This window comes from Esox lucius, chromosome 20 (assembly GCF_011004845.1).
Source record: "Esox lucius isolate fEsoLuc1 chromosome 20, fEsoLuc1.pri, whole genome shotgun sequence".
Taxonomy (NCBI): domain Eukaryota; kingdom Metazoa; phylum Chordata; class Actinopteri; order Esociformes; family Esocidae; genus Esox; species Esox lucius.
The window spans coordinates 35101112-35128797 of NC_047588.1; the positions used below are offsets into that span (position 1 = coordinate 35101112).

The following is a 27686-nucleotide window of genomic DNA, read 5'->3' on the forward strand; positions in this document are numbered from 1 at the left end:
GTATAGATTGCAGATTACTGGCCATGTGGGTCACTGAAACATATGGATTGGAAATTACTGGCCATGTGGGTCACTGAAACGTATGGATTGGAGATAACTGGCCATGTGGGTCACTGAAACATTTAGATGGGAGATTACTGGCCATGTGTGTCACTGAAACGTTTAGATGGGAGATTACTGGCCATGTGGGTCACTGAAACGTATGGATTGGAAATTACTGGCCATGTGGGTCACTGAAACGTATGGATGGGAGATTACTGGCCATGTAACATATGGATGGGAGAGTGAGAGGTGGACTGCAGTGGGTAGGTGACCCAGTTACCGGCCTAGCTCTTTGTTTTAGTGACCGACATGACCTGTAATCTCTTCTGTGGAAAATGTAGAAGAACAGATTTCCGGATGCTTCTAAACTAAACAGCCGCGTCTGGTGTGCTAGGAAAGAGGACTGTTAATATAGCAGATAGATTAGTCGAGTTAACGTTGATTGAATTAATTTGTATATCCTACATCCCATGAAGTAGACTAAAGCAGCAGACGCATCTCAAAATGGTTGTTGAAATGTGAACATAAAATCTCCCAAGAAAGCACCAATGTTTGCTTTATTATATGGAGGGGGTTTTGTTTTAAGAGATCAAATTGTTGACCAAACCACTGTTAAAGTCTCTTTATTTATCAAAAGCACGCCAATATAACAGCATAATTCTGAATAATGAAATTCTTTTGACATAGCACACGACAGCTACACAGTTTGACGAAGGCAATATAGTTAATCTAGTCTGTACATTTTATGTTTCATGTCCTTTCCAGTGTTATTATTGTCTGTTCTTTTTCACAGACTAGATTAACTATATTTCCTTATACATTTCAAAGGTGGCTTTTATTGTGATAAAGACAATCTGAGTGCTGCCAGCATAATATCCTGCTGCTAAAATAACGCTAATGAAGCCTCGAATGACCATCACTAGGTAGAAGTATTGAATATTGTAAATATATAATCTGTGTAATATGCCTATGAATGGTACATAAAAATATTCTAGTGTACATTGAAATTACATAGAAAGACATCAGAGCATTTGGAATGTTCATGTGATTAATATGGTCATAGATCATTGTTGCTGGTTGTGAAGCCTTATGGTCTGAGTGAAAAAACTCTTTGTGAGTCTGGAAGTGTTTGCCCTGATGATCCGGTAGCGTCTACCAGACGGCAGCAGTGTGCACAGACCATAGCCTGGGTGGCTGTTGTCTTTGATGTTCAGGGCTTTCCTAAGGCATTGTGTATGGTAGACGCCTTTCACGGAGGGGAGATGGCAGCCAATGCGCTCCGCAGACTTCACCACCCTCTGGAGGGCCTTGCGATCAGCAGTGGAGCAGCTGCAGTACCATGCAGTACTGCAGCCTGAGAGGATGCTCTCAATGGTGCACCTGTAGACATTGGTGTGTGTTTGCAGACATTCCAAACCTGTTGAGTCTCCTAAGGAAGTATTGTCGCTTTTAGGCAGTTTTCACTGCTGAGTTCGCTTGCCTGGACCAGGTGAGTTCATCTTTGTTGAACACATTGAGGAACTTTGAAGTCGAGACTCTCTCCACTTCAGCTCCTTCGATGTTTATGGGGGCATGTCAGGAAGGTGCAGAAGTGGGTTCTGACTTGGGGTGTGCATTGGACAGGAATGAACATTGGCATAATGGCCTTCATGTGACAAAAGAGCAAGCACGCATTTGGTGGAAGCTGTGTGGTAGACACGCAGCAGTCAGTTAAAGTCAATATTTATCAACATATAACATTGAGTTTATTGGATGGAGGAGTCTAAAAAAGCTAGTTGGCTAAGCTAGCCAGCTATTTGCTTAACTCACCGTTTTCTACATTCTCAACCACCTTTGTATTCCACAGCTGAAATTCACATAGCTTTTTGTGGCCAAATTATTTTTCTGTAGGTAACATTAATTCAGTAAATATATATTCAATCTTAATTTTGGATATTTGAATATTCGACTCTCCGTGCCCATCCCTAGTTCTGGCCAGCTGCTTGAAGCACTTCGTGATGATGGAGGTCATTGCTACTGGGCAGTAGTCATTCAAGCTGGTGATGGAAGGTTTCTTTGGTACAGGGATAATGGTGGTCTGTTTGTAGCAGGTGGGGACTTTAGACAGAGTCAGGGAGCATTTGAATATAGAGGTGAAAACCTCCACTAGCTGGTCAGTGCACCCCCTGAGGACATGGCCTGGAATGCCATCTGGCCCTGGTGACTTCCGAGTGTTCACTCTTTTAAAAGCTCTCCTCATGTCAGCCATGGTTAGGGACAGAGTGCAGTCGTCCAGGTCCTCAGCAAACCTTCCAGAATGAATGTTGGCATGGACATTGCCATTAACCCAGGGATTTTGGTTGGGGAAAGGCTGAAGATTTACCCTCTGGGTGACGTCATCGATGCACTTGGAGATATATGCTGAGGGTGTCTGTGTATTCATCGATGTCCTCATCGGTTGCAACAGAGAACATCTGCCAATCTGTTGTTTCAAAGCGGTCCTGTAGAGCAATAATGGATCCGTCATTCCAGTGTTGAACCGGTTTATCCTGTTTTCAGTAGGTTGGGAGGAGCAGGATCGAGGCGTGGTCCACCTTACCAAAGGCTGGGCAGGGGAGGGGTTTGTAGCTCTTCTGTATTTGTGAATAACAACAGTCAAGTGTCTGATCCCCACGGGTAGGAATGTTAATGTGCTGGTGGTATTTCGGCAAAACTTTCCTCATTTTTGCCTTATTGAAGTTGCCAACAACAATAAAAGCTGCCTCAGGGTGAGCGTCCTCTAGTCAATGTATTACTCCGTATAGGTCCTCCAGCGCATGCGTTTTATCCGACTGCAGGGGTATGTAGCCTGCTGTGATTATAAGCGGGGATGAATTCCCATGGAAGGTAGAAGGGCCATACTTTTACACTTAGTAGCCCCAGGCCTGGTGAACGGTATGTTCAAAATACTGTAACATCCAAGCCCCAGCGAGAGTTAACCATAATGCAGACCCCTCCGCCTGTACGTTTACCTGACTCTGGAATTCCGACTTGCCGGTGGATGGAAAAACCAGGCACTATAGGGTCTAGCCAGGTCTCAACAAACGCCAGCACACAGCAGTTCCCAATGTCCTTCTGGAAGTTAATCCGAGCGTGTAGTTCGTTCCATTTTTAATTGTCCAGGGCTTGAACATTAGCCAGTAAAATGCTCGGCAACGGTGGATTGCAGGATCTCGTCCGAGATCTAGATTGGACACAGGCACGTTTTCCTCTCTTCCTTCTCCTCCGTCAGCGTAGTGGTAAACAAATCAGCGGCAGGAGAAAGGAATCACAGCAAGGCTCCAATAAGTAGAGAGGAGGTCTGTTCTCAGTGATGCACGAAACTGTCATAAGACAACTGCACAACTGTCATAAGACAACTGCACAACTGTCATAAGACAACTGCACAACTGTCATAAGACAACTGCACAACTGTCATAAGACAACTGCACAACTGTCATAAGACAACTGCACAACTGTCATAAGACCACTGCTGTGAAAGGCAGTAACACAACGGACCTCTTCCAGCCCGTGCGGCGCTCCGTAGAATGGGAGTGTGATAGACAGGCTAAGTCGATGCTAGTGCCTCGAGCAGTTACGGTCCACAAAACCACTGATGGTGCCTGACAAATAACCATAGTTAAAAGGAATGTTATGACACTGTATTTAGGCAGTAAGACATATAGGCTGTGGTATATTGCCAGTATACCATGGCTAGAAGGTGATCATTGGCACGACACATCACGGAGTGTCCGGACACAGAGCTTAGCCGTGGCATATTGACTATATATCACAAACCCCTGAGATGTCCCACATAGACTCTTCTGTCATGTTTTAATAAAAGACCCGGGGTTCTGGGTGGTTTCCAATATTTCCATTTCCAAAACACAAACCATATAAAATTGAAAGCAAGTGGAATGCTTTCAATAAAGGAAGTATTCCAACCTTTTATAGACTTGGTTTGACTCTTTAATTGCAATCAGACTCAAGCATGAAGGGGTGGAGGGACCCCAATTTGCCACGTGCATCTACTACTCCTAAAATGTTGGACAGGGTTGGCAGGTCTGCTTTAGGGGAGTATCGCCCAGCCGTAGCAGTTAGGTGAAATTGTGTATTAGTTGGATTCATTGGATTGGTTTACAGTGAAGATGATTATGAAACTGCCGTTGCCCTCCAGTCTTACAGTATAGTTAATGCTGTGGGCATGTCAGATGATTTAGATAGTTTGGATTTTCTAGATGTCACTTGTTTCATACATAGACAATTTGCATTTTTGTTTGGGTTCTAGGCCTGTTCACATGAGCAGCATAGGCTGTGTGGGAGCATATGTGATTCACTCGTGTAATGTTCAGTTGAGAATACTTAATTTTAATGCCTCCTAAAAAATAAAAAAAAAGCTCCTGATTTTATTGATTCAGCTGGTATACACTGCTTGGTATACACACACACACACACACAGAATTTGAGACGGTTAATGTACTGCAGGGAGTGTGTCCAGCTCTGGGCCAGCAGTTGCAATTAGTGATGCTTTTAAATTGTGCAGCTGAGTGCCTAAAAGCAACCCAGCTGTAGTCGGGAAGAGTCACTACACACACACACACCTGCAAGCTATCTTCAGTGTGGTCTCTAGGGCTGTGTGATGGAAGGAGAGAGGCCGGAGGCGCCCATTGATTCTGTCTGTTATTTCCTCCTGCCAGGTCGTAATTCAAGGGAGCGATGACATCGCCAGTCGAGCCATAGACCTGCTGAAAGAGATCTACACCAACCTCGGACCAAAACTACAAGTCAATCAGGTAACCTGGTTTCCGGCTGTTCCGGTAACCACTCAGTCAGTCAGCTTTTAGGTCATCGTTCTTACCACGTTAATATCAACATGGTAATGAACAAAATTAGGATTGTACTGCCAGTCAATGTGAGTTGACAGTGATGTTCACTCTCCTCTGACGGTCCTGAACACACTCCTCTGACGGTCCTCTCCCTCATGCAGGTAGAGATCCACGAGGACTTCATCCAGTCGTGTTTTGACCGTCTGAAGGCGTCGTACGACACGCTGTGCGTCCTGGACGGGGACAAGGACAGCATCAACTGCGCCCGCCAGGAGGCCATCCGCATGGTCCGCGTGCTCACCGTGCTCAAGGAGTACATCAACGAGTGTGACAGCGACTACCATGAAGAGAGGACCATACTGCCCATGTCCAGGTAGGAGACCGACAGAAAGGCAGGCCAGCCCAGACTTTAACCTTTGAGCTTGTTGGTCTGACCGCCCCTCCCTTCTCTCAGGGCGTTTCGAGGGAAGCACATCACGTTGATCGTGCGTTTCCCAAACCAAGGGCGTCAGGTGGACGACCTGGACATCTGGTCTCACACCAACGACACCATCGGCTCGGTGCGCCGCGGCATCCTCACGCGCATCAAAGCCAACGCCACGCACACCAAGATAGAGCTGTTCATTGGCGGGGAGGTCGTCGACCCTGTCGATGACAGGAAGCTGATTGGTCAGCTCAACCTCAAAGACAAAACGGTTAGTCGTTATTGTGCACAATTAATTTACATACTCAAGCTACAGGTCATCCATCATGTTGGTTGTTTGAATGCACTAAATCAATTTTCCATTGTCTTAAATTGTCTGTCCCTTGTGTGTCTGTCCCTTGTGTGTCTGTCCCTTGTGTGTCTGTCCCTTGTGTGTCTGTCCCTTGTGTGTCTGTCCCTTGTGTGTCTGTAGTTGATCACAGCCAAGCTGACCCAGGTGAGTGCCAACATGCCCTCCAGCCCTGACAGTTCCTCAGACTCTTCCACCGGCTCACCCGGTAACCACGGCAACCACTTCAGTGATGGGCCCAACCCAGAGGTGGAGAGCTGCCTCCCTGGAGTGGTAAGTGACCCACACGTCACCTTTTAATACGCAGAAATCAGCCAGGCTTTTGGACGTTCTGGGTTTAGGTGAGCCAAGCTCTTTATTAATTCCAGCTATAGTGGGCAGAACAAAAATCTCACGCACCCAGTCTGTATCACTTGCAATATAAAAAAAGGCCGGGGGCAGGAATAGAATGTTGGCAAATGGCCTGTAGCCAAATGGGCTGTGGCTTAATGGCCTGTAGCCAAATGGGCTGTGGCTTCTCTCAGTTTAGGATGAAAGGCAGCAGTGCCCGGACCCTGATGACCCCAGGGTCATTAGCCTGGCGGCCACAGTCACACAGCCCCACTCCCTCACCCTGTGCCTCCAGACCAAAGGGCCCTGTTCAGGGACTTAATATTTTCAACCCTCGTCATTTAAACAAAAAGCTTTTTTTTGCCAGCAGCATTATTTCATCAAGCTAGCAGAAAGCGTACCAACCTATCAGAAAATGTTGCTTGCTACAAGTGTCAGCGAGTGGAGTTCATTTTTTAACAGTTTCAGTCTGGTCAGAGGCCCCGGCTCACTTAAAAGAAATTGTATGTATTGACTGCCAAACCATAAGCCTTCTACTGGCCCCAGTGCCAATATGTAATTATAGCCCTCTTTGGTAACTCTTCTGTCTCTGGTCTCCTCTGTCCATCTTGATAAACGTTCAAACAGCACTGACAGCTGAGCTATAAACATATAAGGGAGATAACATTTGTTTCGATCCACAACCCCAGCGTTGTAGCCGCCACGCTCTACCAGCCGACTTACAGGGGACCTGGGAGCAGGACTAACCTCAGGCTGTCCTCTGTCTCCAGATCATGTCCCTCCACCTGCGCTACGTCTCCTTCCTGTGGCAGGTAGCAGACCTGGGTTGTAGCCTCAACATGCCTCTGCTGAGAGATGGAGCCCGGGTTCTCATGAAGCTCATGCCCCCAGGTACGTCACGGTTCTCCGCCCACCCCCCCCCCAGGTGGACACTGTCGCATTGTAATATCGATCGGTGTGCGTACGGCGGAGTCTTCCCTCGTTGGATAACCTATCGCGGTTTCTGGCGTGCAGTCGCACGGTTCAGAAGGAGCGGGTAGAATTGGAACGCGGCTCTGGATTCGTTTTTTTCCTGATCATGCGGTTTTCTTTCTCAAAGCTGTGATTTTTGCTGATCACACAGTTAACCGGCCCTGCCGGAGCTATGTGGGATATGTGGGGACCTGAAGCCTGCTGGTTGTGTGTGTAGATAACAGTACCGTGGAGAGCCTGCGAGCTGTGTGCCTGGACCACGCCAAGCTGGGAGAGAACAGCCTCAGTCCCACGCTGGACTCGCGCTTCTTCTGCCCCTCGCCATCACAAGTCCTCTACCTCATAGAGGTGTGTCTTTGTGTGTTTCTGTGCGTGTGGCTGGTTGTCGTGGTTGCCACAGGGGCCGCTGACCCGTTCCTCTTGGTGTGCGTTTGTCTCCCTCCACTGGTCAGGTGGTGTATGCCCTGCTGATGCCCGCAAGCGGCACGCTGGGGGAGGACGCCAGTGACTTCCAATACAATTTCCTGAAGAGCGGGGGGCTGCCCCTGGTGCTGAGCATGCTGGCGCGGAACAACTTCCTGCCGTCGGCAGACATGGAGACGCGGCGGGGGGCATACCTCAACGCGCTGAAGATCGCCAAGCTGCTGCTCACGGCCGTGGGGTTCGGACACGTCAAGGCTGTGGCCGAGGCGTGCCAGCCCAACGCCGAGGGGACCATACCAGTCTCACCGGTTAGTCAGTTAGGCCTGAACACACACACACACAGATATTCCCTGTCCATCTCAAAATACGCCAATTCTGATAGGTCTCTGGAGTCATGTAATGCACAGTGTCTCGCTGTTCGTGATCATGTTCACAAACAAGCCCTGGAACTAGAACAAGCCCTGGAACTAGAACAAGCCCTGGAACTAGAACAAGCACTGGAACTAGAACAAGCACTGGAACTAGAACAAGCACTGGAACTAGAACTCCTATTAATGTTTTTGGGGCAGGATTGAGATGGCTGTGGTAATGCTTATGTGCTTTCTCCTGATTTCTCTCTGCCTTCTTCTAGATAAACCAGGCCACTCACGACCAGGCCCTAGTGCTCCAGAATGCTCTGCAGAACATTCCCAACCCTGCGTCAGAGTGCATGCTCCGCAACGTGGCTATACGGCTCGCACAGCAGATCTCTGACGAGGTGAGGGGGAGAAACTGAGGACAGGGAGCGCTAGCAAGGGGTTAGACGTAAAACACATTCTGAATAGGAAGTTCGCAAAGAGAACGGGATGGGCTGGAAGGAAAAGAGAACGGGATGGGCTGGAAGGAAAAGAGAACGGGATGGGCTGGAAGGAAAAGAGAACGGGATGGGCTGGAAGGAAAAGAGAACGGGATGGGCTGGAAGGAAAAGAGAACGGGATGGGCTGGAAGGAAAAGAGAACGGGATGGGCTGGAAGGAAAAGAGAACGGGATGGGCTGGAAGGAAAAGAGAACGAGATGGGGTGGAGTGTCTTATCTATTTCACTCTACTATTCCCCTCTCTTCAATTCTCTTGCCCATCATCTTGCTTTCTCTCTTTTTCCCCATCCTGTTCTCCTGTCCGACTTTTTCTCTCTCCTTCCCCTTTTCTTTCCCTCCATCTCTTCTCCCACTGTTATTCATCGGTCCCATCCAGAACTTCTTCCAGGCTTCTAAGTACATCCCGGATATCTGTGTGATCCGGGCGGTGCAGAAGATAGTGTGGGCGTCAGGCTGTGGCACCATTCAGCTGGTCTTCAGCTCCAACGAAGACATCAGCAAGATCTACGAGAAGGTATGTACGGTTGCTTCTGGTTTGGGGATTTGGTTGAATTACTGATTATCTGCTTGATGTTCAAGGTTCTTGGAAAGTCTTGGCAGTTGGCCCATAAACGTTATGGGAAAGAAATAGAATTAATGTAATAATTTATATGAATTTTAGAGGGATATATTTAGGCAAAAAAAAAAATCTCATTAATCACACAAAAATCTACCTATCAGCCACTATTGTAATTGGGTACTGAAACAGTCACAAATCACCTGCATGTGTCGAGGGAGAGAATTGATGCTGGATATTACAGCAGGAGGTAGGAATGTGGGGGCCTATGTGATGATAGTGAACTGACTAAGCAGGTAGCCATTTCTAAACCTCATTGCCTGGCTTTTTGTCTGTGTAGTCAACTGTATAGCTGTGAGCATGTTGTTTTCGTAGGGACACTACCAGTAGTTGTTGGTCAAAATTTACGTCAAAATGTTTTTCAAAGAATTATACTGGGTGTCCAGACTGTGTACACGGTTGTTGTTAGTGTGTGTTTTATTCAGGCTATGGTTGTGTGTCTGATAAACAGGTAGTTTCTATGAACATGGGGGAAGGTAGAGGACAGGGTGTTCCGCTGCTGTTTTGGAAGCCTTGCTCTACCACGGGCAAACACCTTGGGCCACCAGCACCCACACCGTTGTCTGTGTTTAGTGTGTGGGTGTTGTACCGTCTCAGTGGAGCGTGTTAAGTCTGGTTTGTTTGAGTGGTGCCGCCAGTTGTCTGTTTGCACCTGCTCCCTGAAAAACCACAGAGATGCGTGTCACATGAACTCCCGCGGGTGTGTGTTTGTCTGCCCCCCCCCCAACAGACGAATGCGAGTAAAGAGCCGGACGGGGAGGATGAGCAGGTGTGCTGCGAGGCCCTGGAGGTCATGACCCTGTGCTTCGCCCTGCTGCCCACTGCCCTGGATACGCTCAGTAAGGAGAAAGCATGGCAGACCTTCATCATAGACCTGCTACTACACTGCCACAGCAAGTACGTCTACCTCCCCCTGCTGCCTTTCTGTCGGTTGGCGGTTTGGTGGATTCGGGATTTAACTGTCTCTGTTCTGTTCCCAGGTCGGTTCGTCAGATGGCCCAGGAGCAGTTCTTCCTCATGGCCACTCGGTGCTGCATGGGCCACAGGCCGCTCCTCTTCTTCATCACCCTCCTCTTCACTGTGCTTGGGGTATGTAGCAACGCCTCGCTCTAAGGTCTGTGGTTTCAGGCATTGACCTCTGCTGCATCCGTTGCCCTGTTCAAAAGACATTGAACCCATTCTGTGTTCCTTAAAGAAATCATTCAGGGTTTCGGCGGATCCTTAATGGCTCAATAACATACTAAATGTAGGTAAAGGCTATGAAATATGTAAAGTTTTCTTTAAAATGTGACCCACGGTGATTTCTGTTTCGGCTTCGTTGTGCAGTGGCTTGAATTTAGTCTCCACAGCAAAACAAAGGACACAGTGTCTTTGTTAATGTAATACTCTTTCTGAGATGCTTTTACTGAGATGCACTCGACAAGCTAGTATGGTCCAGATGGGTAATCTAGTCTAATGTAGTACTCCTACTGAATACAGTAGAAATGGTTTTATCTATTCTACCCAGCCGTGTCGGGTTAAGCGAAGGGGCCAATGAGAGTTTACCTTTGAGGTAGGAAGCGTGGTTTCGACAAAGCATTGGTCGCACCTTCTTCACTCTCAGCGACGGGCGTTCCGGCCTCTGCTCCAGGGAATGCTTTAAAGCACAAAACAAATGTGCCACAAAACCATCGTGTGTGTGTGTTCCAGAGCACAGCCAGGGAACGGGCCAAGCAGGCTGGGGACTACTTCACCCTACTCCGGTATCTGCTGAACTACGCCTACAACAGCAACATCAACCTGCCCAACGCGGAGGTGCTGCTGAACAACGAGATCGACTGGCTCAAGAGGATCAGGGTAAAACCGAGTTGTGTCATGAAGAGTGCCCCCCCCCCCCCGGCTCTGTGTGTAGTGAATTCCAGCTTACGGCTGAGATTGTAGTCCTTGGGCCGTAACGAGCACACACAGCCAAATTACAATGAACTTCAAAAGACAAAGTGATGTGTTGTCGATGGAATGTGTATTCCTTTGCTTTGTGCTGTTCGGCGCCTGTTGAATTGGACCCTGGTTGTGATGGTGGTGTGTCCGTATGACTCAGGATGAGGTGAGGAGGACCGGGGAGACTGGCGTCGAGGAGACCATCCTGGAGGGCCACATCGGGGTCACGAAGGAGCTGCTTGCCTTCCAGACCCCAGAGAAGAAGTACTACATCGGCTGTGAAAATGGAGGGGCCAACCTCATCAAGGTAGACTGTTGGCCATTTTCTATTGAATCCAGTCTCTTCATCCCCAGACAGACTTGGCCCCTTCACTCCACTAAACACCATGCGGCCTGCCGGAAGATTCCGGAAACTATCCGTCTAGGTGTAAAAAGGAAGTTCCCTATTGACATCTGACCATGGCATGAACGCTGCCCACCCACCCCCTTCTTCCCGTCTCTCTCCAGGAATTGATCGATGACTTCATCTTCCCGGCGTCTAACGTGTACCTGCAGTACATGAAGACGGGGGAGTTCCCCACGGAGCAGGCCATCCCTGTCTGCAGCAGCCCCGCCTCCATCAACGCCGGCTTCGAGCTGCTGGTGGCGCTGGCCGTTGGATGTGTCCGGAACCTCAAGCAGATAGTTGACACCCTCACGGACATGTACTACCTGGGTATGGTTGACTGGTTTTCCTCCTTTGATTCAATGATTGGCTCCTTGTCGGTAGCCTGTTAGTAATATTTTGGAAAAGCTCTCACAGACAATAAACTGTGCCCCCCCCCCCCCCCCCACAGGTTGTGAGGCGCTGACAGAGTGGGAGTACCTTCCCCCAGTGGGGCCGCGACCCACCAAAGGCTTTGTGGGGTTGAAGAATGCCGGGGCCACCTGCTACATGAATTCCGTGATCCAGCAGCTCTACATGATCCCGCCCATCCGCAACGGCATCCTGGCCATCGAGGGCACGGGCACCGACGTGGACGACGACATGTCCGGCGACGAGAAGCAGGAGAACGAGGTAAGGTGCAAGTGACCGAAAAACGAGGAAAACTTGTGGGGTTCGGTCACAGTGGTTGACGTCGTAGGATTCGTTTTGCTGCTCAGTCCAGCCGTCTAGTTGCACCGAAACCGCCGTCTGTCCTGTAGTTGACCTGATCTGAGATCAGCTTCTTTATTTTGGAGACACCTAAATGCTGTGGTGCACGGCGGTAACACTGCTTCTGGTGTGTGTACGTGCCAGTGTGTGTGTGTGCTAACGGTGCCCAACCTGTGTACTCCTCTGCCCAGAGTAATGTGGACCCCAGGGATGAGGTGTTCAGCTACCACCACCAGTTTGACGAAAAGCCCTCGCTCACCAAGTCAGAGGACCGGAAGGAGTACAACATCGGGGTCTTGCGCCACCTGCAGGTCATCTTCGGCCACCTGGCCTCCTCCAGGCTGCAGTACTACGTACCCCGAGGCTTCTGGAAACAGTTCAGGTCAGTGGAACTGGGAGAGAGGGTTGATTCCCGTGCTTTGATATGAACCAGGTGGATTGAATGAGTGCCGGCATGTTAAATGCTTTCAGATACTACGCTGGATTGTTTTGGATCTGTACCATGGAACTAATAGTGTGGTGCCAAAAGTCGCTACTCTTCACCTGTGGCCTTGAATTCCTCTCTCCCTCCGTCCCTGTAGGTTATGGGGTGAGCCAGTGAATCTGCGGGAGCAGCACGATGCCCTGGAGTTCTTCAACTCTCTGGTGGACAGTCTGGATGAGGCTCTAAAAGCCCTCGGTCACCCAGCCATGCTTAGCAAGGTGCTTGGGGGATCCTTTGCCGACCAGAAGATCTGCCAGGGCTGCCCACATAGGTAAAACACTACACACTGCCATAGAAACCCATGTAAAATCAGTCTATATCTTGGCAAAAAAAAACATTAGAGGGGGAAATGTGACTTGATCAGGTCACAAGGCAGTATTTACTGGGGGCGGGGAATCTGTGTGTTTTGCTTGTAGTTTAATGTTAGGATGTAACACCGTTGGTGTGTGTGTGCGCGTGCTGCAGGTACGAGTGTGAGGAATCGTTTACCACTCTGAATGTAGACATCAGGAACCACCAGAACCTTTTGGACTCCATGGAGCAGTATGTGAAAGGAGACCTGCTGGAGGGAGCCAACGCTTATCACTGTGAAAAGTGCAACAAGAAGGTTAGACACTTTGACCTAACCTGAAATCTGGCACTTATCAGAGCTCGGTGTCCGCCGATGTGAGGGCTCACCTAAATGGGGGTGGGGGGGGGTCACCTTTTCAATGATGTTTCCATAGAAATAAAATGAATAGATTCTATCCTTTCTTTTTCTATGAATTTTTCAGACTGTTTTTTTAAATGTGTACATTTTTCTACTGATTCTGAACCGGTGGTGTTAAAGGACCAGTAGTCCATGGTGCCGTTTTTCCAGATGAACACATTCAACAAGTGTCCTGACTCTGGTCACTACAGACCCAATGCCTTCGTGGGTAGGGCCGTTACCTCCATTTCCTGGCTAAATGTGCCATCTGGCCCTGGTTTCATCATAACTACCTAATCGCCCCCAACCTGGCCCTTCAAAGCTTTCTGCAGCTGTTCCCGGGCATATCTGGTAGCTTTCCCAGCACAGTGTATTAGCTCAGCCCCGGCTCCAACCGGAAGGCTAAGAAGCGCTAACATGCTGGCCTTCTGTCCGCTTCCTCCAGGTGGACACGGTGAAGCGGCTGCTGATCAAGAAGCTCCCCCCGGTGCTGGCCATCCAGCTGAAGAGGTTTGACTACGACTGGGAGAGGGAGTGCGCCATCAAGTTCAACGACTACTTTGAGTTCCCCCGGGAGCTGGACATGGAGCCGTACACTGTGGCCGGGGTGGCCAAGCTGGAGGGGGACGACGTCAACCCGGAGAACCAGGTCAGTGATGGTCTCGTGGGGTTGGACAGTGTTCCTGGGTTCCCAATGACGTAGTTGCTGTTGCTTGTTTCCAATGTCTGCAATTTGATTCAGACCGGACCGTATTCAAAGGACAAATTCATTTGTCAAAGGTTTGAGTCGTGTGTTGTTGGACTTTAAACAAGGGCTGGGTCATAAAACATTATTTAAAGAAGAAAATTGCCAATAATGTGTTTGTTGTCGTCCCCACCCCCCTTTATTCATTCACGTTACAAAACTGTGGAAGCGGAGAAAATAAATACAGAATGTAGTTTGGGTTAGGAATCATTTCAACGTACATACAGTGCATTCTAAAAGTTTTCAGACCCCTTCACCTTTTCCACATTTTGTTACGTTACAGCCTTATTCTAAAATAGAAAAATCTATTTTTTTTTATCCCCCCTCGTAAATCTACACACAACACCCCATGCATTTTTACAGCACAGTAAAAATGACTGGTGATCAGTTGACACAATGCATGCCTGTGTTTCAGGCTTAAGTCCAATATCCACAGAACTGACTATCTTTCCTTAATACATCTTCATCCATATCCAACTTGAATCACATCGCTAAATACACTGAGTTACTCCGATTCTAACTGGGTTCTCCGTATGCTCTCCGGTACCAGGTGATCCAGCAGAATGAGCCCTCTGAACCAGAGCCTCCCGGCAGCTCCAAGTACCGCCTGGTCGGTGTGCTGGTCCACTCTGGCCAGGCCAGCGGCGGACACTACTACTCCTACATCACGCAGAGGAACGTGGGCGGGGCGGACGGGGAGCGCAACCGCTGGTACAAGTTTGACGACGGCGACGTGACTGAGTGCAAAATGGACGACGAGGAGGAGATGAAGAACCAGTGCTTCGGGGGCGAGTACATGGGCGAGGTGTTCGACCACATGATGAAGAGAATGTCGTACCGGCGCCAGAAGCGCTGGTGGAACGCCTACATCCTCTTCTACGAGCGCATGGACTCGCCAGACAAGGACAGTGAGCTGGTCAGGTACATCCAGGAGCTGACCATCCTGTCGTCGGCCAACGACAAGCCCCCGACCCAGGTCAAGATGCCGGGCGTGATCGAGTGCAGCGTGCGCAAGCAGAACGTGCAGTTCATGCACAACCGTATGCAGTACAGTCTGGAGTACTTCCAGTTCATTAAGAAACTGCTGACCTGTAACAGCGTCTATTTAAACCCTCCACCAGGTACGTGGGAGAAGACTCATGCGTACACCTTTTATGTTAGAGAGCTCCTCTCAAGGCAGGTGTTAGTGTTGCTCTTAAGTTTTTGTTCTCTCCTGTTTTTGAAACGAGCTACTTTGTGCAACCCCAGAATGGAGGTAGATTTTTCTGTGATACAGCTTTTCAATGTGTGCGTTAGGAATAACCTAGCCGCTCTCTTTTGGTGATGAATCTAGCTTTCTTTATTGAAGAATTTAGCTCCTCAGTCAAGCTAGCTCTCTGCACCTCTTCAGTAGCCCTGGTAGGACAATAAAAACATTTTATTACTTTAATTGCGACAGAAGACCATTCACCTTTGCTTTAATAGCTGATATTGTCAAACCTTAAATTTTTTATAAGATTCTTATTGTAGTCTTTCCATAGTTTATACAGCATGAGCGATGTGTACATATTTAACACTCCTCTGGAGAGTTATATGAAGAGTATTGGATGGCAGAGCTGAACGTAACATTGGCTGAAGTTAATATGAGCCAATGCAATATTTATGCAGCGGGCTAGGGAGTCCACTTAGTCTGTCCGTCTGCATTGCAGGAGGACACATGGATATTAACTTAACGCTGCAGGGTTAGCCATCAACGTAAAAGCACTTGGTTGGGATTAAACTTCTGCTCCTTGTGCGAGCGCGGTCTGCGAGTCCTGTGTTTTTTGTTGGATTGTGTAGTGAGCTTATTTTTGGTGTCTTTTGTGCGCATGGCCAACTCTTTAATGTTGCCAATTTCAGGCCCTTCATTGGTCAGCAGCGTATGAAGTCTTAGGGCTTTTATTTGCTCAGTGATGATATTCTAAGATTGGGCTTGTGCAACTGACAAATGGTCTGAAATGGAAATAACTAATTCCTCGAAGCTGAGGAGTACTCTCTCACTGAAATATTAGCTGGCACTTTCTTCTTCATTTAACAAAACCCTTCACTGATTTTCATTTTCTTTTGAAAAAATAATGTGATTTCTTTGTTGAACGTTTACTGCCGAAATGGTTCAAAAGTGATGTCCGAAGCAATGACTGTCATGTGTTTGAATCAGGACAAGACCATCTACTGCCTGAGGCAGAAGAGACCGCTATGATCAGTGTCCAGCTGGCGGCAAGGTTCCTCTTTAGCACTGGGTTCCACACCAAGAAAGTGGTGAGGGGCCCTGCCAGTGACTGGTGAGTACAGTCTGTCTGACCTTGAGATGAGATGTTGACCAGAGTGGTCTGTCTTAAGTCCCTCCAGGATTCTGCCATCGTAGAGTTCTTTGCAAAAAAACTGCATGAAACTTTTAAATCATTGCATTGTTATAAAATAAAACAGACCAAACGTTAGCCGCTCATCAGATGACATTACATATTGCCATGCAAAATGTAATAATATGAGTAGAAAAATCAAGTGTGTTTTATTTTTGTTTTTCCTCCCCTCATCTTTGGCTGTGCGTCTGTCTCATCTCTCTTCTTTCTCTCTTGCTCTTTCTATCTTACCTCTATCTCTCCATTTCCATCCCACCCCTCCTTTTCTTCCCCCATTACTTGAGTATGTCTCTCCTCTCTCTTTCTCATCTGCCCGCCCCCCAGGTATGATGCCCTGTGTGTCCTGCTAAGACACAGTAAGAATGTACGCTACTGGTTTGCGCACAATGTCCTGTTTGCCTACGCCAACCGCTTCTCCGAGTACTTGCTGGAGTGTCCCAGCGCCGAGGTTCGGGGTGCGTTCGCCAAACTCATCGTCTTCATCGCACATTTCTCCCTGCAAGACGGACCCTGCCCTTCTCCCACCTCCTCCCCCGCCGGAGCCTCCACCCAACCACAGGTGAGGGGTTACAGGTTCATAATGGTGTTCTGTGTGCGGTTCTTTACCAAAACACATTTTTATTTAACAGTTTCCCCTGTTTTGTTCGTCCTGATCATGACCCATGTACTGGTCTTGCGGAATGTGTTCAACCCCTGTCTGTCCCTCTTCTCCATCAGGCGTGTGATAACCTGAGTCTGAGCGATCACCTGTTGAGGGCTGTGTTAAACCTGCTCAGGAGAGAGGTGTCGGAGCATGGACGACACCTGCAGCAGTACTTCAACCTGTTTGTCATGTACGCCAACCTGGGTAAGGAACACACACACACACACACCCCTAAGCCCAACCCCCTCCAGGAATTAAATGTTCATTGGTTCCAGCAGGAGTAATAAATAGTTCCTCTTCAAACCTTTCTTTCCCCTCACCCGTGCCGTCGTCCCCAGGGCTGGCGGAGAAGACCCAGCTGTTGAAGCTGAGCGTCCCTGCCACCTTCATGCTGGTGGCTCTAGACGAGGGCCCCGGCCCTCCCATCAAGTACCAGTACGCTGAACTGGGCAAACTGTACACGGTGGTGTCCCAGCTGGTGCGCTGCTGTGACGTGGCCTCGCGTATGCAGTCCTCCATAAACGGTGAGTCCACCGAAGGTCCGGGTGACAGTGTTGTGACCGTCCGGGGTTGTCTTTCATGTCCCTCCCTTCTTCCTCCAGGTAACCCGCCTCTTCCCAACCCGTACGGCGACCCAAACCAGACCACGCCGGTGATGCCCCTGCAGCAGCTGGTGGGCGAGATCCTGTTCGTCAGGACCAGCTATGTCAAGAAGATCATCGAGGACTGCAGCAACTCCGAGGAGACGGTCAAGCTGCTGCGCTTCAGCTGCTGGGAAAATCCCCAGTTCTCCTCCACGGTGCTGTCTGAGCTGCTCTGGCAGGTAAAAACCGGTGAATCGGACGGACACACACTATGGTGGGCTCGTACCCTCAGGAGTTTACATGGCACGCCCCTTGTTAGTTGCGTTGACGTGACACATGTTAGATCTTAGTGATTGTGTGGGCTTTGTTCTCCTCCAGGTGGCGTACTCCTATACCTACGAACTGAGGCCTTACCTGGACCTGCTCCTGCAGATCTTGCTCATCGAGGACTCCTGGCAGACACACAGGTATGCTGACACACTGTGTGGGAGCAGGAGGCTGTGCCTCGCTTCAGTCCAGAGGGGGCCATTCCAGACATACTCCTCAGGCCTTTTGAGATTTTGTTTGTGGCCATTTATGCTTTGTTCAATAAACTGGAGGAAAAACAGGGAGGTTTTTGATGAAAGAGGATTAGTCCTGTTCCGTCTGATGTATCCTTCTCTTCTTGTTGCTCTGCCTCTCTGTCGGTCTCTCTCTGTCGGCCTGTCCCGGTCTTTGTCTGTCTCTGTGCCTGCGTAGGATCCACAACGTGCTGAAGGGGATACCAGACGACCGGGACGGCCTGTTCGACACCATCCAGCGCTCCAAGAACCACTACCAGAAACGGGCCTACCAGTGTATCAAGTGCATGGTGGCCCTGTTCAGTAATTGCCCTGTGGCCTACCAGATCCTCCAGGTACGGCAGGGACCTCCACACCACCTTCTGTATCATGGCATACTGGAGGGGTTCCTAGTTTATTCTTTATAAATTGGACGTACAGAGAAAATTCTGTATAGAAACCATTGTTGTTTACAAAAATAATGAAGAAATCCAATCTGTGCTCATAATTGCAATGGAAAAGTAATAAGCACTTATAGTAATTGTGTTTTGCTCTCCTGCAGAGTAACGGGGACCTGAAGCGGAAGTGGACGTGGGCGGTGGAGTGGCTGGGTGACGAGCTGGAGCGGAGGCCGTACACCGGAAACCCACAGTACACCTACAACAACTGGTCTCCCCCCGTCCAGAGCAACGAGACCTCCAACGGATACTTCCTGGAGCGCTCACATTCGGCACGCATGACCCTGGCCAAGGCCTGTGAACTGTGCCCAGAGGAGGTAATACTGGGTAACACCAGACAACACACACACACACACAAACAATAGAAAGATAATGTATCCAACAGGGATGCATGGCTGCTTTGGTGGCAGGTAGGGCAGAGAAACATCAAGATTAGGATTGCAAAATTTGGGTTGGAGGTTAACCACCCGCTAAATGTGGGTGAAAGTAGCTATTAGCAGGTAAAACTGTCAGCCTTACCATCTGCTTTGTCAGATATTCAACAAGCGAATGGGAATACAACTTTTTTCTTTTATTGTAAAAAATAAAATGCAAATATACTAAAAGCAGCAATACAATTTCAATTAATGACTTGTATTATGACAGTCTTCCTCTGATCTCAGCCGCATACTAAGCTCAATATGCTTGGGCAAAGTGTGATGAAAGAGAGACCTTTGCTGAAAGTGTGTAGGATACATATATGTCCAGTTTACCTGGTAGAACAACGAGCACGAGCTGGCGGTGTAGGATTGGCTGATGCTCTACTTCTAATTACCACTGAGGATAAATAACACAACTTACCAATGTCTCAAGTCATTCACTGAATGCCAAGGATTTGTGTGTATTTTATGGAATTAGATGATAACAAAGGAACTGATCGCACTGAAAAGCTCTCTCTTTCCAAAAACCTGATGTCCAGTAATATTAGTCAAGATTTCAGTCATAAAAATAATTTTGTCTTGTCTTAATGTCTTAATGTTGAATTAGGTTTGCATTCTTTTCAGCATTGATAATCTCAAAGAAAGTATTGTGTTTTTGGAAGGGTGCGACATCCTTACCTTATGGGCTTTCACTGACGAAGTTAAATTAATGAGGATACAATGACAAACAAAACCATACAATTTCTGTCATGTATGGTTAATGTTGATTCTAACCATGCTTTCCCCCTTTTTTCTCGTCTGCCAGGTTGCTTCTAATTCTATATGTTGTACTTTAAGATCCACTGAGTTGAGATTATTCTGTTTTTAAAGATCAAATTGAGAGATCCAAGTTAGTGGTAAGGTTGCTTTAGATTAGATTGCTGTTACAGTAAGCTTCAAAAAAGTGTTATAATCTTCAGGATTTGAGTATTTTTACTATAGGTAGGGCTTTGAGTTTTTGACTACTTATGTTTTCAGCTTATACGCCCCATATTGCATATTTATTTTGTCTAATATGTTGAAGTAGTCTTATAATTTCCCTTTTCTTTTAATGTTCTGAAGTTCAGTCTACCATACTGTGTTTAGCCTGATTGACTGATCATAAATGGGGATATTATAGAAAGTAAATGATATATGCTACTTCAAAACTTAAAAAGAACTCCACCTGTATGCATCGTTTATTGACACTTATATTATGCAATGATGTCAATTATGCCATTTCAAACTAGTGTCACTTAACGAAGCACGGTGAGGCGGTGTCTGAAGAAGACGCTGCAATGCGGAAATCGTCTTCGCCACATCAGCTATTGCCAGGGGAAGGGACAGGACAGCCTCCGCACACTGTAAGCCCTCACACACCCCCATCCCTCCACAATGGCCAGCCAGTTAGCGAGTCTGCCGTTCAGCCAGCCAGCCAGTTAGCGAGTCTGCCGTTCAGCCAGCCAGCCAGTTAGCGAGTCTGCCGTTCAGCCAGCCAGCCAGTTAGCGAGTCTGCCGTTCAGCCAGCCAGCCAGTTAGCGAGTCTGCCGTTCAGCCAGCCAGCCAGTTAGCGAGTCTGCCGTTCAGCCAGCCAGCCAGTTAGCGAGTCTGCCGTTCAGCCAGCCAGCCAGTTAGCGAGTCTGCCGTTCAGCCAGCCAGCCAGTTAGCGAGTCTGCCGTTCAGCCAGCCAGCCAGCTAGCGAGTCTGCCGTTCAGCCAGCCAGCTAGCCAGTCTGCTGTTCAGCCAGCAAGCGAGTCTGCCGTTCAGCCAGCCAGCCAGCAAGCGAGTCTGCCGTTCAGCCGGGCCAGCCAGCCAGCTAGGGAGTCTGTCGTTCAGCCAGCAAGTCTCGAAGTAGCTAGACAATAAGTAATGTTATTGATGAATGATAATAGTGACAAGCTGATCCAAAGTTCCCTCAGCTCTTTGCATGCTGCTACAAAATTTGATTTCACAATAAAAGTTAGTGATGGTACAACTGTTTCAGCCGACTTTCCTGTGCCTGACGCAGAAGTGAACTCCAGGCTCTCAGGCTGTGCAGGCAGAGACTGGAGCTGAGGGTGTCTTAGTTCTGGCAATAATATGTTCATTGTTACATCCTCACCAAGCAGCAAATGACAAGCAAACCTTTTCTCCTTCCAGTCCAGTACCAGTTTTGGTCAGCTAAAGCAGCACTGCCTTCCCGGTTGAACATGTTGAGTTGGTCCTCAGTCTTAATGTAACATGGTGTATGCGGTCAGAAATGTTTGTTCTCCATCCCCAAAGCAAACTCAGAGTTTGATGTGACGGACACATGGCTCATCTGATCGAAAACTCTAAGCCTTGGCTATAGTGGATGAAGTTCTAGACCAACGTTGATGACGTGTAGTGTACTTCCTGTGTGTGTGTGTTTGAAGTCGTTGTTTTGTGTTGATAGAGGGTGGGTGTGCGTGCCAGACATGTTTTTGTATTTCGTCATACAGTACAGGATAGTCAGTACAGTCAATGGGACTTTGTTGGCAGTGTTTCAATGTAAAATTACTCTTCGGGCACAGTTTGAGAAGAGTTTTAACAGCATCTGGAAAAATCAAACACCTGTGGAGAAAACCGGGAGACGGCAACTTTACATAATGACAGATGGCACCATGGGACTGCTAGAGGGGCGTGTAGCTGTACCAAGGGAATTTTGTTCAGGCATTAGCCATCTTGGAATGGGGTTATTTGTCTCTTGTCCTGGAGGGCTGAACAAGTCTCATTTTTGGATTTACCAGATTAATTGCACTCACCTGGCGTCCTAGGTCAGAATAAGTTCCTGGTTTGAAGGACAGGATGATAACCAAGGATGTTTCCAGGACTAGGGTTAAATAGCCCCGTCTTAGACCAAGACCGACTAAAATTCTAGTAGCATGTCACTGGTTTGTTTTGTCAGTCATGCTAATGTGTTCTAGATGTTGTCTGTCTCTATAAGCAAACTAAAACACACACCTACCCAACGCTGACCCAACTGCCACAGGACCAACATAGATAAAACTCACAGAAAGAAGCAGTCCTTTTAGTTTTTCCCTGAACCGAGGATCCGGTGCCTTGGTGGTTAATATTTTCCCCAGTGAATGAGCCCGTATCAACATGATGAAGAACCTCTCTGGCTCCAGTCGTCGGGATGTTCCGTGGAAACAGGAGCTAATTGGGAAGCGTGTCTCCTGCTCTGCTGTGGAGAAGCACACTAGTGGAAAAAAAACACTTCCATCATGGGGTCCCTCTTTATCTCTGCCTGGGTTAGGAACATCCCGGGCTGTCACACACTCCTACACGGCATGTGCCTCTCTTCATCTCATTCTGAGAAAATAGGCCGAAATAGGACACGAGTGCAAAGCAATGTGGACATATTTTTGTCTTTCTGTGTGTCCCGGGCTGTGTGTGAACATTGTGTTGGAAGGTTGAAAATGAATGCATTTGGAATGAAATGGTGCTAATCTCTGACTCACTTTCCCAGGAGCCTGATGACCAGGAAGCCCCTGAAGATCAGGACACTTCCCCTCCTGAGGACACATCCCCCTACCCGCACTCATCTCCTGGGACGACGACAAAGTTTCAGCAGGTACCAACACCACTGTGGGAGCAGTGTTACCTTGAGACTTTTAGGGGTATAGAATAGGCTCCTAAACCTACGGCCGATGTTTGTTTGGTTTTATTCCGCCACTCATCAGTAGTTTCAGTAAAATACTTTTTTTCTCGTTCCCCTACAGAACAACCACCCCCACGGGCAGCCGTACACAGGCCCAGCTGCCCAGCACATGAACAACCCCCAACGCCCCGCCCCCGGCCCGTCCTCTACCCCAGGCCCCGCCCCCGGCCCGTCCTCTACCCCAGGCCCCGCCCCTGGCCCTTCCTCTACCCCAGGTCCCGGCACAGGCCCACGAGCACAAGACAACTGGGAGAGCACTGAGGAGGTCCCTCCCGCCTCCACCCCAGCCCCTCCCCAGCCTAAGGAGTAACGCCGGCCTCCATCATTCTGCTCTCTTTTCCCCGCGTCCTCCAGTCAACCGACCGAGCACCTGATTCGGGACACACTCTCTCTCTCTCTGGGGCCTCCAGGGCAGGGCGGGGCCAGGCTTCTCGGCTCCTCTCCAGGCCCCTATCCCCACGTGTCTCTCCCCCTTCAGCCTTCTACGGTGCTGCCTACCTGGGGGGGAGGGCGCTCCCCCCTCCCTGGGTCCTCCTGCCCTGCAGACAGGGACCTGGCTGCTGTTGGCTGCAGAGGGGGAGTGGGGGTTGTAATAAACATGAAAAAAAAATTACCCGGGCCTGACAATGGTGATGTGCTTGTCTACAAGACGAAAAGGTGTACATAGTATGTTAATGTTTTGACTGTTAAAAAGTCCCCCCCCCCTCCAATAGCGTAACATTGTCGGGTTTTGCTGTTGGGAGAGAGATCTTGCGAGATCAAATGAGAAACAAAGTGGATGACGTAAGAAACAAAGAAAAAAAGATGGGGGAAAAAAACTAAACACGTAAGAGAAATAAACGTTGTTTTATCACCCATGCTCACCAGTGAGATTTGGTCAGCCAATCGGATGGTTACCGGTCATTCACCTCTACAAGGAGATCATTATTGTTATATTGTTATTAAGCTCCTTGGCAACCTCTTGACCCATGCCAAATTAACTCACGAGCTGGGGTTGGTTTTAGTGTGAGATGTGGAATGGTTGGGTGAACTTTTACGGTGTTTTGGTTGACGTGGAAAAAAAAACGGTGATGCAACATTGTTCTGGAACTATCATTGCCTTCCTTTCTTTTTGGTTCTGGTAATTAATTCAGTCCTTTCAGAAGCTCTAGTTAATATGCTGTAACATTTAGCTTGGCTTCTCACCAGAATAGCATTGCCCAGGGGAAGACGTGGTCATACCAAGACAGCTGTCCTCCTTAATCCACAGCGACAGAGGGACACTTTAGGCTTTTTTTTTTTTTTTTACTCATCTACCCCTTGTACATTGAGGGTGGTATTTCAAACCAATGTAAGAATAAGTGGCTTTTCAATTGCACATTATTAGTATAAACTTCCAACTTCACATTTGGCATTCAGTTTTTGGTGGGATAGACGGCTTAGTATTCATCTATAGGAATTTTGAGAAAAAGAGAAACCACATATATGCAACAGTTTTGCTCTGCCAGGCTACCTGGTATGAACTAGGCTGTGTGGTTTGCTTCTGTCTCTCTTTGGTAGAGCCTAGTCTTAGACTGACACCTGACCGCTTCTTCAATGGAGCTCACCGGGCTGGTCCACTCTATGCGGCCGAGCGAAATGCACTGATCCTGGGCCGCAACGTCTGAGACGTCCTCCTCCATAGAGAATAGGCACACAGCAGGGTTGTACCATAAGATATCGGCTGGTTAGTTTTGTTGCAACTTGAGCTAAGTAAAAGTGTAATTCTTTAGGAGTTGATGGTAAACATCAGTAAATACTGTATTTAATTGGTAACTTGAATGCGTGTATTTTTTGGAATTTTGTCTAAAATATACCAAATACTCCAGCAAATGAAAATATTCTGCCCACCGTATTATATTTAAATATTTTGCTCTTATTTTATAGAATTTATTTTGTTGTATTTCACAAAAAAATAGAATTTGATTTAAGAGGAACATTTTTGTCCTTGTGTTATTTTTAAAGAAGATACTGACTGTACAGAGTTCTGCGCCCTGTTTTTTGCCGACTTTTGTTTTGGCCATGGTGTGACGTTGAATTCTGGAGCTACAGTCGCGATGTGAACTTTCACTTTGTGAGGTTTTTTGTGCAAAGAAATAACAAAAAAAAAGCATTGCGCCCTTAGCAAATAAAGAACATGGAATCTTGAGTCGTCTCTTCTATTAATCCAACTAATCTTCTAGATATTGACTTCCTGAATTATCTGGGAGACACACCAAGATGACGGCTGGGACACCGTAATGATTAAATGAACTTGATCTAAGTACATGGTGCTTTTAATATGGTCAGTTGGGTGGGGACTTAACAACTTCAACGGGGTCGTCAGGAGCAGCCCGAAAATTACAAGTGACCGCCCATGCTGGAATACACTTCCATTACGTTGTAATACGGCCCTAGACGTGCAGTAATTGGCCAGTACCAGTAGACCGACTGAATCCCCTCATGCTTTGCAGTGCTTCAAATCTCTAACCTACCAGATTTTACATACCAATCACCTCACGCCTTCAGCCTTAATCCAATAAACACGCACGATGTATGGTAAGGCTCCCCCTGCTGGCCACGTAAGGCATTGACCTACCTGGATTCCAGTTCGGGTCATCACCTCACATGAAGCCTGTTTACATTTCCGATATTTCTTCTGGTTTGTTTGCGTCACATTTAGAATATCAATCTAATTTCTTAACATTCCTCACTCCAAAAAGTCCCAGAATTCCCCTCTGGCAAAGCCAATAATTGGTTTTCAAAGAGAAAATTAGTTGGCACTATCCAATTGGAACAGCTACAATTCCCTCTGAGCAATCCACTACATATATCTACACGTTCTGATTGGTAGACATCTGAGATGGGGTGAGGTCATTGTTCAAGCAGCTTGGCAGTATTAAAGGGGGTGCTCATGTGACTAGTTCTCATTTAAAGGGAGCGCTACAAAAATGCAGAATAAATCAAGTATAACAATTATATATAGTTCGTAGACACTACAGCTTTAGTCAGATGCTACAAAAGGAGTCAACACAGCTCGGCTTCCTTGGAACATTTTATTGTATAGACGGTTAGTTCTCCTTCTCCTGGACAGTCTTTGTTCCACGCAGTCTGCCAGTACGGCGGGCAGCAATGAGACCGACCTTGCGACCAGCTGGTGCGTCCCTCCTGATCGTTGAGGGTTTGCCAATATGCTGGTGGTTACCACCACCGAAGGGATGCTCAACAGGCTAGAAAGAGGACAAAGAGGTCAGTGGCGGCCTGTCTACCATTCTGAGGTGTACTACATCAGATACACCGAAATAAAACTATGCTTGAGTTACAACTTCAATGTCCATACCGAAATATATCCATTGGGGCAGATCATACGTAAAACCTTCCAAGAGGAGAAATGTATGCATAAGATGTCCACTTACGTTCATGGCCACACCACGGACACGTGGCCAGCAGTTCCTCTTGGCCTTATATTTGTGGTAGGCACGGCCAGCCTTCAGGATGGGCTTGTCAATACGACCGCCTCCGGCAACCACACCTGATGACCAGAGGTAACAGTTAGGCAGAGGGTAAGGGACCCTTAACCAAGACCAGAGGAGTCAAACCGGTGTCTGCAGGTTTTTCGCTCTCGCTTTGTACTTGATTGATTAGGTCACTAATTGGTTAGTTTCTACCCACACCTGGTTGTGTAGGTGTGAACTGGGAACCAATTTATAGGAAAAACCAAAAACCTGCAGAAACTTGGCCCTCCGTGGAACTGGTTTGACACCCCTGACCTAGACAGTGTGCTCTGTAAACAAAGCATGTCACTAGGCGACCAGGCCAGCAGGGACACTTCTTGTTGGGTCAGCACCTTTAATCCACACAAACAAAGTGAAAGCTCTACAACAGGGGTATTCAAATCTTACCCTATAAGGGCTGGAGACTGCTGGTTTTCTGTTCTACCTCATCATTAATTGGACCCACCTGGTGTCTTAAGTCTGAATAAGTCCCTGATTAGAGGGTTGCAATGCAAAGAATGGAGTGGAACTGGCTTCGAGGGACGGAATTGAATACCCCTGCTCTACGACAATAGCCTTAAGCAAGGCAACCACAATTGGTCGTATAACCAGGAGTGTGATCAAACATTCAAAAGTGACAATCAAATGTCTCCGGAAACCATCAGCCAACATCCACATGGCAAAACATCACGTCATACATTCTTACCGACAACAGCTCTGTTAGCGGATGCAATGACCTTCTTGGACCCAGAGGGCAGCTTGACTCTGGACTTCTTGGTCTCAGGGTTGTGGGAGATGACTGTTGCGTAGTTTCCAGACGCCCTGGCCAGCTTGCCTCGGTCACCTGGCTTCTCCTCCAAGCAGCAGATGATGGTTCCCTCAGGCATGGTGCCCACAGGGAGGACATTGCCGATGTTCAGCTGAGCTGAGACGGGAGAGAGCCATTGTATTTAAAGACCAGAGAACAGTTAAACATTTAATATCACATGTGATATTTAACACATGCTTATCAGCCTACAGGAAACTGCCCTCTGCCTTTCTCCTTACCTTTCTTGCCGCAGTAGATGAACTGTCCAGTGTGGATGCCCTCAGCAGCAATGAACAGCTCTGTCCTCTTTTTAAACCGGTAGGGGTCACGGAAAGCCACCTTGGCTAGGGGAGCACCACGGCCAGGATCGTGGATAATATCCTAAGGGAGGTAAATGTCACGGCAGATTTTTGTCATAAGTTACTTGAAATAGTGCATGGCAAACCGTCAACTTGCATATAACTTTAAAGAACGTAATACCTTCACGATTCCCTTGATGTAGCCATGACGTTCAGCGAAGTCAATGTGTCGGAGTTTAGCTGCACCTTTTCTGTGCTTCACGTGGGCTTTGAACACGGAACCCGCACCTTTTCTCTGTCCCCTGATAACACGTCCCATCGTGACTGCAAACAAGTGAGACGAATCAGTACCAAACAGTGTTGGAGTTGAACAGTGCAAGTCAGACAACGGCAAAAACGAAACCATCTAGGTTTGATTAATGAATACATGTGACAATAAGCAAAGAACACAGAAGTTTGGTACAGTAAGTAATACATCCATCGCCATCTACTGACGCAGTTGATGATATTAAGTTAGGTAGCTAGCTAGCTAACCGAATAGTCACCAAACCTACTAGCAAGCAAAACCATTATTATAGGGAGAAA

General features: G+C 47.9%; 2 protein-coding genes across 9 annotated transcripts in view; one reads left to right on the plus strand and one right to left on the minus strand.

The window, feature by feature from the left end:
• usp9 (ubiquitin specific peptidase 9) overlaps positions 1-24670 on the plus strand; it is a 48793-nt gene extending 24123 nt beyond the window's left edge. For 6 of the 8 annotated variants that reach the window (XM_010889980.5, XM_010889982.5, XM_010889983.5 and 3 more), the window contains 31 exons: positions 4737-4832; positions 5027-5238; positions 5320-5560; positions 5762-5911; positions 6739-6859; positions 7158-7288; positions 7393-7671; positions 7995-8120; positions 8595-8732; positions 9565-9731; positions 9815-9923; positions 10524-10670; positions 10912-11058; positions 11259-11466; positions 11588-11808; positions 12078-12268; positions 12468-12641; positions 12836-12977; positions 13504-13707; positions 14354-14924; positions 15980-16103; positions 16506-16740; positions 16899-17028; positions 17163-17348; positions 17427-17647; positions 17787-17875; positions 18147-18303; positions 18510-18722; positions 20093-20206; positions 22312-22416; positions 22565-24670. In XM_010889980.5, the coding sequence (XP_010888282.4) occupies positions 4737-4832; positions 5027-5238; positions 5320-5560; positions 5762-5911; positions 6739-6859; positions 7158-7288; positions 7393-7671; positions 7995-8120; positions 8595-8732; positions 9565-9731; positions 9815-9923; positions 10524-10670; positions 10912-11058; positions 11259-11466; positions 11588-11808; positions 12078-12268; positions 12468-12641; positions 12836-12977; positions 13504-13707; positions 14354-14924; positions 15980-16103; positions 16506-16740; positions 16899-17028; positions 17163-17348; positions 17427-17647; positions 17787-17875; positions 18147-18303; positions 18510-18722; positions 20093-20206; positions 22312-22416; positions 22565-22813 (5598 nt within the window). In that variant the 3' untranslated portion in view covers positions 22814-24670. The remainder of the gene's footprint in view (positions 1-4736; positions 4833-5026; positions 5239-5319; positions 5561-5761; positions 5912-6738; positions 6860-7157; positions 7289-7392; positions 7672-7994; positions 8121-8594; positions 8733-9564; positions 9732-9814; positions 9924-10523; positions 10671-10911; positions 11059-11258; positions 11467-11587; positions 11809-12077; positions 12269-12467; positions 12642-12835; positions 12978-13503; positions 13708-14353; positions 14925-15979; positions 16104-16505; positions 16741-16898; positions 17029-17162; positions 17349-17426; positions 17648-17786; positions 17876-18146; positions 18304-18509; positions 18723-20092; positions 20207-22311; positions 22417-22564) is intronic. The other 2 variants (XM_010889987.5, XM_010889988.5) reach the window with 1 other exon arrangement.
• An 869-nt stretch (positions 24671-25539) lies between these two features.
• rpl8 (ribosomal protein L8) lies at positions 25540-27461 on the minus strand. The gene is made up of 5 exons (XM_010889979.4): positions 27283-27461; positions 27042-27183; positions 26701-26919; positions 25917-26032; positions 25540-25730 (listed from the first exon to the last, which is right to left on the minus strand). Exons 1-5 carry the CDS (start codon positions 27418-27420, stop codon positions 25572-25574), a joined length of 774 nt encoding a protein of 257 aa, XP_010888281.1. The 5' UTR covers positions 27421-27461; the 3' UTR covers positions 25540-25571.
• Between the last annotated feature and the right edge of the window lie 225 nt (positions 27462-27686).